The following is a 12,799-nucleotide window of genomic DNA, read 5'->3' as shown; positions in this document are numbered from 1 at the left end:
GTTGGCTTTTAGACAATTCCTCCACTGTGTGTCGTCAGCTGTTGTGGTGCTAATTGTAATCAGCTTGAAACGTTGGTTTATTGGACCGTTTCAAGAAACAAAAACAATAATATTAAATCACAACAACAAAAGCCTGTCTTTGTGAGTTGTTAGCCTTTTTCCAGCACGTATAAATACCGGTGTTTGAGCAATTTTCAAATTTAATTCAGTGCTCACTTTCGCTTGCAACGGTTCGTGTGATTTTTTCCCCTTTTTTATTTTAAATTTGTCTTTTTTAATAAATTATATTTCATAATACATTTCAAAAATACACAAAAAATAGAACGTTTCCGTTTCATAGTTAAAAGGGTGTATCTGTAATTCAAAAAAAAAAATCTTAAAAGCCCTTAATTATTCAAACAAAATTTAAAAATATACAAATTTAAAAAACTTAGTTAAGAAATAAAAAATTATAAAAAGTAACAAATAAAAAATCAACAAAAATGAAGATCTTCTATGCCGTTGCTGTTGTATTGTTCGTGGTCGTTGCCAGTGTTTGGGCTGCTGGTGAGAAGGATAAAGCCTCTGCCGCAACCTCTACATCAACCGAAGGTGATATTAAAATCTACAAACGTCTTATACCAGCTGATGTACTAAGGGGTAAGTAAGAGTTGTAAATGCTATGATGATGGTAACAAAACATTGAGGTCGTTACAGTTGGCTGAATTGAAAAATATTTAAACAATGGCCAATTAAAAAACACTGCAAACAAGTACTTTGGTAAAATTACTGTGTTCACGCAACCTTGGAGGTATTAGTGGCATACTATTTATTAACATGTTCAAAATAGTAAATTGTTTAAGCGAACATTCATTTAATGCGTAAAACATATATTTTCTCACGTTGCATTATCTGATCACGACATTCCCAAACGTGCAAGAAATCAACAGACAAGAAGAAGCTAACTAATGCGAGTTGAATATTTTGAAAAAATAGTTAATTTCACTATTGAATCTTTATTAACGTTATTAGTATTAAGTTACTTAAAATAAAAATGAAAGTTGTCAAAAACTAGTTACCACATTTGTTCATTTAGCAAATTAAATAAACCAAACCAGACAAAATTGGTATTTCACAGATAAATACATAACGAGACCTTCTACATACATACAGTGGTGGCCACCAATTTAAGACAAATACTTGAATTTTTTTCATCAACTGAATTTTAAGTGCGATAGAGCCAAAATTATTAATGTTTCTAGTTTCTAAAAAATGTTTGGAAAACTCGGTAAAACATATATGGACAAAGATATGTGGAAATACGTTGACCCACCTCAGCGAACATCCGCTGTTAATAACATGATATGACCGAAACCAATGGAACTAAAAATACGAAATTTGGTCCGAATATTATATAATAATAAAATTATAATGATATAAATGTGAGAAAATATCTTTATTTAAAAAAAAATTTGTTGGTCAAGTTGTAGAAAAATTGTATGTGTTCATGGTGAATATGTATGAATTGACACAGTCGAATAAAACATGTATGTATGTATGTATGTATGTATGTATGTATGTATGTATGTATGTATGTATGTATGTATGTATGTATGTATGTATGTATGTATGTATGTATGTATGTATGTATGTATGTATGTATGTATGTATGTATGTATGTATGTATGTATGTATGTATGTATGTATGTATGTATGTATGTATGTATGTATGTATGTATGTATGTATGTATGTATGTATGTATGTATGTATGTATGTATGTATGTATGTATGTATGTATGTATGTATGTATGTATGTATGTATGTATGTATGTATGTATGTATGTATGTATGTATGTATGTATGTATGTATGTATGTATGTATGTATGTATGTATGTATGTATGTATGTATGTATGTATGTATGTATGTATGTATGTATGTATGTATGTATGTATGTATGTATGTATGTATGTATGTATGTATGTATGTATGTATGTATGTATGTATGTATGTATGTATGTATGTATGTATGTATGTATGTATGTATGTATGTATGTATGTATGTATGTATGTATGTATGTATGTATGTATGTATGTATGTATGTATGTATGTATGTATGTATGTATGTATGTATGTATGTATGTATGTATGTATGTATGTATGTATGTATGTATGTATGTATGTATGTATGTATGTATGTATGTATGTATGTATGTATGTATGTATGTATGTATGTATGTATGTATGTATGTATGTATGTATGTATGTATGTATGTATGTATGTATGTATGTATGTATGTATGTATGTATGTATGTATGTATGTATGTATGTATGTATGTATGTATGTATGTATGTATGTATGTATGTATGTATGTATGTATGTATGTATGTATGTATGTATGTATGTATGTATGTATGTATGTATGTATGTATGTATGTATGTATGTATGTATGTATGTATGTATGTATGTATGTATGTATGTATGTATGTATGTATGTATGTATGTATGTATGTATGTATGTATGTATGTATGTATGTATGTATGTATGTATGTATGTATGTATGTATGTATGTATGTATGTATGTATGTATGTATGTATGTATGTATGTATGTATGTATGTATGTATGTATGTATGTATGTATGTATGTATGTATGTATGTATGTATGTATGTATGTATGTATGTATGTATGTATGTATGTATGTATGTATGTATGTATGTATGTATGTATGTATGTATGTATGTATGTATGTATGTATGTATGTATGTATGTATGTATGTATGTATGTATGTATGTATGTATGTATGTATGTATGTATGTATGTATGTATGTATGTATGTATGTATGTATGTATGTATGTATGTATGTATGTATGTATGTATGTATGTATGTATGTATGTATGTATGTATGTATGTATGTATGTATGTATGTATGTATGTATGTATGTATGTATGTATGTATGTATGTATGTATGTATGTATGTATGTATGTATGTATGTATGTATGTATGTATGTATGTATGTATGTATGTATGTATGTATGTATGTATGTATGTATGTATGTATGTATGTATGTATGTATGTATGTATGTATGTATGTATGTATGTATGTATGTATGTATGTATGTATGTATGTATGTATGTATGTATGTATGTATGTATGTATGTATGTATGTATGTATGTATGTATGTATGTATGTATGTATGTATGTATGTATGTATGTATGTATGTATGTATGTATGTATGTATGTATGTATGTATGTATGTATGTATGTATGTATGTATGTATGTATGTATGTATGTATGTATGTATGTATGTATGTATGTATGTATGTATGTATGTATGTATGTATGTATGTATGTATGTATGTATGTATGTATGTATGTATGTATGTATGTATGTATGTATGTATGTATGTATGTATGTATGTATGTATGTATGTATGTATGTATGTATGTATGTATGTATGTATGTATGTATGTATGTATGTATGTATGTATGTATGTATGTATGTATGTATGTATGTATGTATGTATGTATGTATGTATGTATGTATGTATGTATGTATGTATGTATGTATGTATGTATGTATGTATGTATGTATGTATGTATGTATGTATGTATGTATGTATGTATGTATGTATGTATGTATGTATGTATGTATGTATGTATGTATGTATGTATGTATGTATGTATGTATGTATGTATGTATGTATGTATGTATGTATGTATGTATGTATGTATGTATGTATGTATGTATGTATGTATGTATGTATGTATGTATGTATGTATGTATGTATGTATGTATGTATGTATGTATGTATGTATGTATGTATGTATGTATGTATGTATGTATGTATGTATGTATGTATGTATGTATGTATGTATGTATGTATGTATGTATGTATGTATGTATGTATGTATGTATGTATGTATGTATGTATGTATGTATGTATGTATGTATGTATGTATGTATGTATGTATGTATGTATGTATGTATGTATGTATGTATGTATGTATGTATGTATGTATGTATGTATGTATGTATGTATGTATGTATGTATGTATGTATGTATGTATGTATGTATGTATGTATGTATGTATGTATGTATGTATGTATGTATGTATGTATGTATGTATGTATGTATGTATGTATGTATGTATGTATGTATGTATGTATGTATGTATGTATGTATGTATGTATGTATGTATGTATGTATGTATGTATGTATGTATGTATGTATGTATGTATGTATGTATGTATGTATGTATGTATGTATGTATGTATGTATGTATGTATGTATGTATGTATGTATGTATGTATGTATGTATGTATGTATGTATGTATGTATGTATGTATGTATGTATGTATGTATGTATGTATGTATGTATGTATGTATGTATGTATGTATGTATGTATGTATGTATGTATGTATGTATGTATGTATGTATGTATGTATGTATGTATGTATGTATGTATGTATGTATGTATGTATGTATGTATGTATGTATGTATGTATGTATGTATGTATGTATGTATGTATGTATGTATGTATGTATGTATGTATGTATGTATGTATGTATGTATGTATGTATGTATGTATGTATGTATGTATGTATGTATGTATGTATGTATGTATGTATGTATGTATGTATGTATGTATGTATGTATGTATGTATGTATGTATGTATGTATGTATGTATGTATGTATGTATGTATGTATGTATGTATGTATGTATGTATGTATGTATGTATGTATGTATGTATGTATGTATGTATGTATGTATGTATGTATGTATGTATGTATGTATGTATGTATGTATGTATGTATGTATGTATGTATGTATGTATGTATGTATGTATGTATGTATGTATGTATGTATGTATGTATGTATGTATGTATGTATGTATGTATGTATGTATGTATGTATGTATGTATGTATGTATGTATGTATGTATGTATGTATGTATGTATGTATGTATGTATGTATGTATGTATGTATGTATGTATGTATGTATGTATGTATGTATGTATGTATGTATGTATGTATGTATGTATGTATGTATGTATGTATGTATGTATGTATGTATGTATGTATGTATGTATGTATGTATGTATGTATGTATGTATGTATGTATGTATGTATGTATGTATGTATGTATGTATGTATGTATGTATGTATGTATGTATGTATGTATGTATGTATGTATGTATGTATGTATGTATGTATGTATGTATGTATGTATGTATGTATGTATGTATGTATGTATGTATGTATGTATGTATGTATGTATGTATGTATGTATGTATGTATGTATGTATGTATGTATGTATGTATGTATGTATGTATGTATGTATGTATGTATGTATGTATGTATGTATGTATGTATGTATGTATGTATGTATGTATGTATGTATGTATGTATGTATGTATGTATGTATGTATGTATGTATGTATGTATGTATGTATGTATGTATGTATGTATGTATGTATGTATGTATGTATGTATGTATGTATGTATGTATGTATGTATGTATGTATGTATGTATGTATGTATGTATGTATGTATGTATGTATGTATGTATGTATGTATGTATGTATGTATGTATGTATGTATGTATGTATGTATGTATGTATGTATGTATGTATGTATGTATGTATGTATGTATGTATGTATGTATGTATGTATGTATGTATGTATGTATGTATGTATGTATGTATGTATGTATGTATGTATGTATGTATGTATGTATGTATGTATGTATGTATGTATGTATGTATGTATGTATGTATGTATGTATGTATGTATGTATGTATGTATGTATGTATGTATGTATGTATGTATGTATGTATGTATGTATGTATGTATGTATGTATGTATGTATGTATGTATGTATGTATGTATGTATGTATGTATGTATGTATGTATGTATGTATGTATGTATGTATGTATGTATGTATGTATGTATGTATGTATGTATGTATGTATGTATGTATGTATGTATGTATGTATGTATGTATGTATGTATGTATGTATGTATGTATGTATGTATGTATGTATGTATGTATGTATGTATGTATGTATGTATGTATGTATGTATGTATGTATGTATGTATGTATGTATGTATGTATGTATGTATGTATGTATGTATGTATGTATGTATGTATGTATGTATGTATGTATGTATGTATGTATGTATGTATGTATGTATGTATGTATGTATGTATGTATGTATGTATGTATGTATGTATGTATGTATGTATGTATGTATGTATGTATGTATGTATGTATGTATGTATGTATGTATGTATGTATGTATGTATGTATGTATGTATGTATGTATGTATGTATGTATGTATGTATGTATGTATGTATGTATGTATGTATGTATGTATGTATGTATGTATGTATGTATGTATGTATGTATGTATGTATGTATGTATGTATGTATGTATGTATGTATGTATGTATGTATGTATGTATGTATGTATGTATGTATGTATGTATGTATGTATGTATGTATGTATGTATGTATGTATGTATGTATGTATGTATGTATGTATGTATGTATGTATGTATGTATGTATGTATGTATGTATGTATGTATGTATGTATGTATGTATGTATGTATGTATGTATGTATGTATGTATGTATGTATGTATGTATGTATGTATGTATGTATGTATGTATGTATGTATGTATGTATGTATGTATGTATGTATGTATGTATGTATGTATGTATGTATGTATGTATGTATGTATGTATGTATGTATGTATGTATGTATGTATGTATGTATGTATGTATGTATGTATGTATGTATGTATGTATGTATGTATGTATGTATGTATGTATGTATGTATGTATGTATGTATGTATGTATGTATGTATGTATGTATGTATGTATGTATGTATGTATGTATGTATGTATGTATGTATGTATGTATGTATGTATGTATGTATGTATGTATGTATGTATGTATGTATGTATGTATGTATGTATGTATGTATGTATGTATGTATGTATGTATGTATGTATGTATGTATGTATGTATGTATGTATGTATGTATGTATGTATGTATGTATGTATGTATGTATGTATGTATGTATGTATGTATGTATGTATGTATGTATGTATGTATGTATGTATGTATGTATGTATGTATGTATGTATGTATGTATGTATGTATGTATGTATGTATGTATGTATGTATGTATGTATGTATGTATGTATGTATGTATGTATGTATGTATGTATGTATGTATGTATGTATGTATGTATGTATGTATGTATGTATGTATGTATGTATGTATGTATGTATGTATGTATGTATGTATGTATGTATGTATGTATGTATGTATGTATGTATGTATGTATGTATGTATGTATGTATGTATGTATGTATGTATGTATGTATGTATGTATGTATGTATGTATGTATGTATGTATGTATGTATGTATGTATGTATGTATGTATGTATGTATGTATGTATGTATGTATGTATGTATGTATGTATGTATGTATGTATGTATGTATGTATGTATGTATGTATGTATGTATGTATGTATGTATGTATGTATGTATGTATGTATGTATGTATGTATGTATGTATGTATGTATGTATGTATGTATGTATGTATGTATGTATGTATGTATGTATGTATGTATGTATGTATGTATGTATGTATGTATGTATGTATGTATGTATGTATGTATGTATGTATGTATGTATGTATGTATGTATGTATGTATGTATGTATGTATGTATGTATGTATGTATGTATGTATGTATGTATGTATGTATGTATGTATGTATGTATGTATGTATGTATGTATGTATGTATGTATGTATGTATGTATGTATGTATGTATGTATGTATGTATGTATGTATGTATGTATGTATGTATGTATGTATGTATGTATGTATGTATGTATGTATGTATGTATGTATGTATGTATGTATGTATGTATGTATGTATGTATGTATGTATGTATGTATGTATGTATGTATGTATGTATGTATGTATGTATGTATGTATGTATGTATGTATGTATGTATGTATGTATGTATGTATGTATGTATGTATGTATGTATGTATGTATGTATGTATGTATGTATGTATGTATGTATGTATGTATGTATGTATGTATGTATGTATGTATGTATGTATGTATGTATGTATGTATGTATGTATGTATGTATGTATGTATGTATGTATGTATGTATGTATGTATGTATGTATGTATGTATGTATGTATGTATGTATGTATGTATGTATGTATGTATGTATGTATGTATGTATGTATGTATGTATGTATGTATGTATGTATGTATGTATGTATGTATGTATGTATGTATGTATGTATGTATGTATGTATGTATGTATGTATGTATGTATGTATGTATGTATGTATGTATGTATGTATGTATGTATGTATGTATGTATGTATGTATGTATGTATGTATGTATGTATGTATGTATGTATGTATGTATGTATGTATGTATGTATGTATGTATGTATGTATGTATGTATGTATGTATGTATGTATGTATGTATGTATGTATGTATGTATGTATGTATGTATGTATGTATGTATGTATGTATGTATGTATGTATGTATGTATGTATGTATGTATGTATGTATGTATGTATGTATGTATGTATGTATGTATGTATGTATGTATGTATGTATGTATGTATGTATGTATGTATGTATGTATGTATGTATGTATGTATGTATGTATGTATGTATGTATGTATGTATGTATGTATGTATGTATGTATGTATGTATGTATGTATGTATGTATGTATGTATGTATGTATGTATGTATGTATGTATGTATGTATGTATGTATGTATGTATGTATGTATGTATGTATGTATGTATGTATGTATGTATGTATGTATGTATGTATGTATGTATGTATGTATGTATGTATGTATGTATGTATGTATGTATGTATGTATGTATGTATGTATGTATGTATGTATGTATGTATGTATGTATGTATGTATGTATGTATGTATGTATGTATGTATGTATGTATGTATGTATGTATGTATGTATGTATGTATGTATGTATGTATGTATGTATGTATGTATGTATGTATGTATGTATGTATGTATGTATGTATGTATGTATGTATGTATGTATGTATGTATGTATGTATGTATGTATGTATGTATGTATGTATGTATGTATGTATGTATGTATGTATGTATGTATGTATGTATGTATGTATGTATGTATGTATGTATGTATGTATGTATGTATGTATGTATGTATGTATGTATGTATGTATGTATGTATGTATGTATGTATGTATGTATGTATGTATGTATGTATGTATGTATGTATGTATGTATGTATGTATGTATGTATGTATGTATGTATGTATGTATGTATGTATGTATGTATGTATGTATGTATGTATGTATGTATGTATGTATGTATGTATGTATGTATGTATGTATGTATGTATGTATGTATGTATGTATGTATGTATGTATGTATGTATGTATGTATGTATGTATGTATGTATGTATGTATGTATGTATGTATGTATGTATGTATGTATGTATGTATGTATGTATGTATGTATGTATGTATGTACATATATAATCAATTACATAAATACCCAGCAGTTCTGCGTGACTGTCCCGAACTAGTGATTTTACGCATCATAGTAGTTAAATAGTTAGCAACGTTACTAGCGATTAATGAATGGACCCTACAAAGATTACAAAGTGACTGTCTGTTAGCTAGTCCAAAGTCGCCAACGCATTGGATTCACATAAAGTTTCACTTTACTACTATCATTGCAATGATAGTAGTAAGTAAAAAACTTGGTGCAAGTAAAATAACTTATCTCTGAAGATTAGACTCAAAGTCACTTTCAAAGGACTATGTACTGTCATTCTGAATAATAAGTAAGACCTTTTCTGTTTTTGATTTATTGGTGAAAATTTACAACAGTATTATAGCTTTCTAAGACGACATTACTTTATATAACGCCGACAATACAGTTGACACAATTAATGATGGTTTGCAAAATAAGTTTTGATTAATTGGAAAGTATTCTACAGAAATTTTAACAAATGCGAGTGTATTATTTTCAGGCCAACAATTGTAAAATGTAACATCAAAGAAACTGGAAGTCGTTTGGAATTAAATCAATAAATAATATTATTCCTGTAAGAAACTGGAAGTCGTTTGGAATTAAATCAATAAATAATATTGTTCCTGTAAAGTAGTCAGAAAAATGTCTGTACTTACGAGTATTAAAGCTAGAAAAACATTTTTTATATATACAAACTTATTGTTTTCAAAACCAATTGTTAAAATTATCGTGTACCAGTGGTTTAACCGAAAAGTGCATTTTAAAAAAAACCGGCTTCGGGTTTTGTTATTCTTAACCGGTTTTATAACAAATTTTGATTCAATATGATTAATGTCTACCATTATTTATTATGGCACTAAATAAACTTTTTGGTTCTAATTCCATTTATAATTGGAATTGTATACTAAATCCTTGTATATTTGACATTTTTGAATGTTTAAGGAGTTTATATTTTTTACGAAATATTGTCAAATGCTACAATTTTCTATGAAATAAGTCTATGTATTTAAAAATGTTATCAATATTTTTAAAAAAATTAACATATTGTAATCTTCAGAAAATACATTTATTTAAAATCGTTTAACCGTATTAAATAAACTGATTTGTGAAAAAAACCGAAAATGTTAAGAAAACCGAAACCGATCGAGTTTACAACAATGAAAAAACACTTTATTCGGATGAAAAAATATTAAACCTAATAAAAATCTTGAGATTTAAACAAAAATTTGTTTAAACCAAAAAAATATTATAGGACATTATGACAATACGACCTAATAGGAGACCGTTTGAATCCCTCAACTGTTAAAATTTATTTTAAGCCATGAACAAATATTTGAAAAAATGGAAAAATTCAAATCTTTTGTTAGCAAAAGATTAGTATGTATTTGCTTTTGAAATTCCTTCACTGTATGGCGACACCATACGACGTAAATTGTGTAATTGCAGTATAAGCATTCTAACTTACTTTTTAAATAGTTTTGGGCTAAAATCAAGAACAGTTTGGCCCTCGAGTCTTTCCAAACTAACATTCGTTTGTTTGTTTTTATTTGCAGACTTCCCTGGCATGTGCTTTGCCTCCACCCGCTGCGCAACTGTTGAACCTGGCAAAACCTGGGATTTGACACCATTCTGCGGTCGTTCTACATGTGTTCAAAACGAAGAAGATCCAGCCAAGTACGAATTTATTTCATAATGCTGTTGTTGATGGGCATTTAGCTAAAATTAATTGTTTTTTTTAAATAATTTCAGATTATTGGAGTTGGTTGAAGATTGTGGACCATTGCCGTTGGCCAATGACAAATGCAAACTTGATACAGAGAAAACTAACAAAACAGCTCCCTTCCCATACTGCTGCCCCACATTTACATGTGAACCTGGTGTAAAATTGGAATATCCCGATGTACCCAAAGAAGAACCAAGCAAAAAGGAATGAATAATTTTAAAAGCTCAATTAATCATTTTATAAATTTCCTTCGCGTTTTTTATTGTATCTACATTAAAAAACTATTCTGCTGTATATTTACATTGAATCATTTGTATCCCATTCTCTTTTGCACTTTTTCTTTCGCATAATATTAATCTAATGTATATTATTATGTATTCTTCAATTCGGATGGGTGGGACGCCGTAAGCTTTATGACTCTAGAAATTCTATCTGTAATTAAGACCTAAGAGAATACGTTTCATAATAATAACAAAATGTAAACGTGTGTACATATGTATATTTTTGTCCAATTTATAACAAAACAGAACAAATTTATTTTTTTTAACATTTCAAAAATAAAACACCCAAAAACGATGTCCTTATTTTAGCACAAAGTGTGAATTTAACAAGGTGACAGCAGGGGCGAATTCATTAGTTTGTATCATTTGCAATTAAAAATACCTAAGTTCGGGCGGATATTTTTTATACGTGAAGTTTGATATTTCACCGTTCAAATTCTATAATCGGCTGGGCTTCCGATGACACCTTATTAAATTCTCCTTGTTTTTGCGTTTACTTTCAAATGAATATTATAGAAAAAATTTACAAAAAAAAAAACAACTAGCATAAAAAAATGTTCGGTGTCAAAATAATATTCAAATAGTAGGTACTTTTTCCAACTAGAGAGTACTAAAACTTAAAATTTTAATTTATTTTCATATTAGCATAGTTTTGTGTTGGAAATCATCTATGAATATTGTAACGAAATTTTATTTAAATTCAGATATGACGATTTTAACGGCTGGTTTAAAGTTGCATAATGCCTCTCAAGCAGCAGTGCTTCTCAAACTTTAACATAGCTGTGAAACATACAACATTGAATAAAAGCTTTGAGTTGATCATTGTTTGTAAACAAGCAGCATGGATTTAAGCACAATGTTTGCTGCTATGTTGGAAAAAATTTAAAGAAACAAACGAGAAATTTGCTGAAGTTCAAGAAACTTCTAAAGCCACAAAGGAGAAACTTCAGGAAATTTCGGAGGTTATAAATAGCAGGGTTGATAATCTTGAAACGCAAGTCAGCAACATTGACAAAAAGCTGACCGAAAAACAATCCCAAGATGTTGATAATAAATTTCTCGATCCGGAAATGAAAATTAATAATCTTCAATGCCAAGATGGAGCGGTGCGAATATATGCATCAAGTCGAATAAAGGCTCCTAGTTTTGATGGCAGCACACCTTTAACGCTTTCA

The 12,799-nt window shown here is 27.0% G+C and overlaps 1 protein-coding gene across 1 annotated transcript; it reads left to right on the top strand.

Moving 5' to 3' along the window:
• Positions 1-422: 422 nt before the first annotated feature.
• On the top strand, positions 423-11,919 carry LOC135962826 (uncharacterized). Its single transcript, XM_065514724.1, has 3 exons — positions 423-639; positions 11,174-11,294; positions 11,370-11,919. The coding sequence occupies exons 1-3, from the start codon at positions 483-485 to the stop codon at positions 11,551-11,553; spliced, it is 462 nt and encodes a 153-aa protein (XP_065370796.1). The 5' UTR covers positions 423-482; the 3' UTR covers positions 11,554-11,919.
• Positions 11,920-12,799: the final 880 nt, after the last annotated feature.

Source organism: Calliphora vicina, chromosome X (assembly GCF_958450345.1).
Source record: "Calliphora vicina chromosome X, idCalVici1.1, whole genome shotgun sequence".
Classification (NCBI taxonomy): Eukaryota; Metazoa; Arthropoda; class Insecta; order Diptera; family Calliphoridae; genus Calliphora; species Calliphora vicina.
This window is presented reverse-complemented; position numbering and strand designations above follow the sequence as displayed.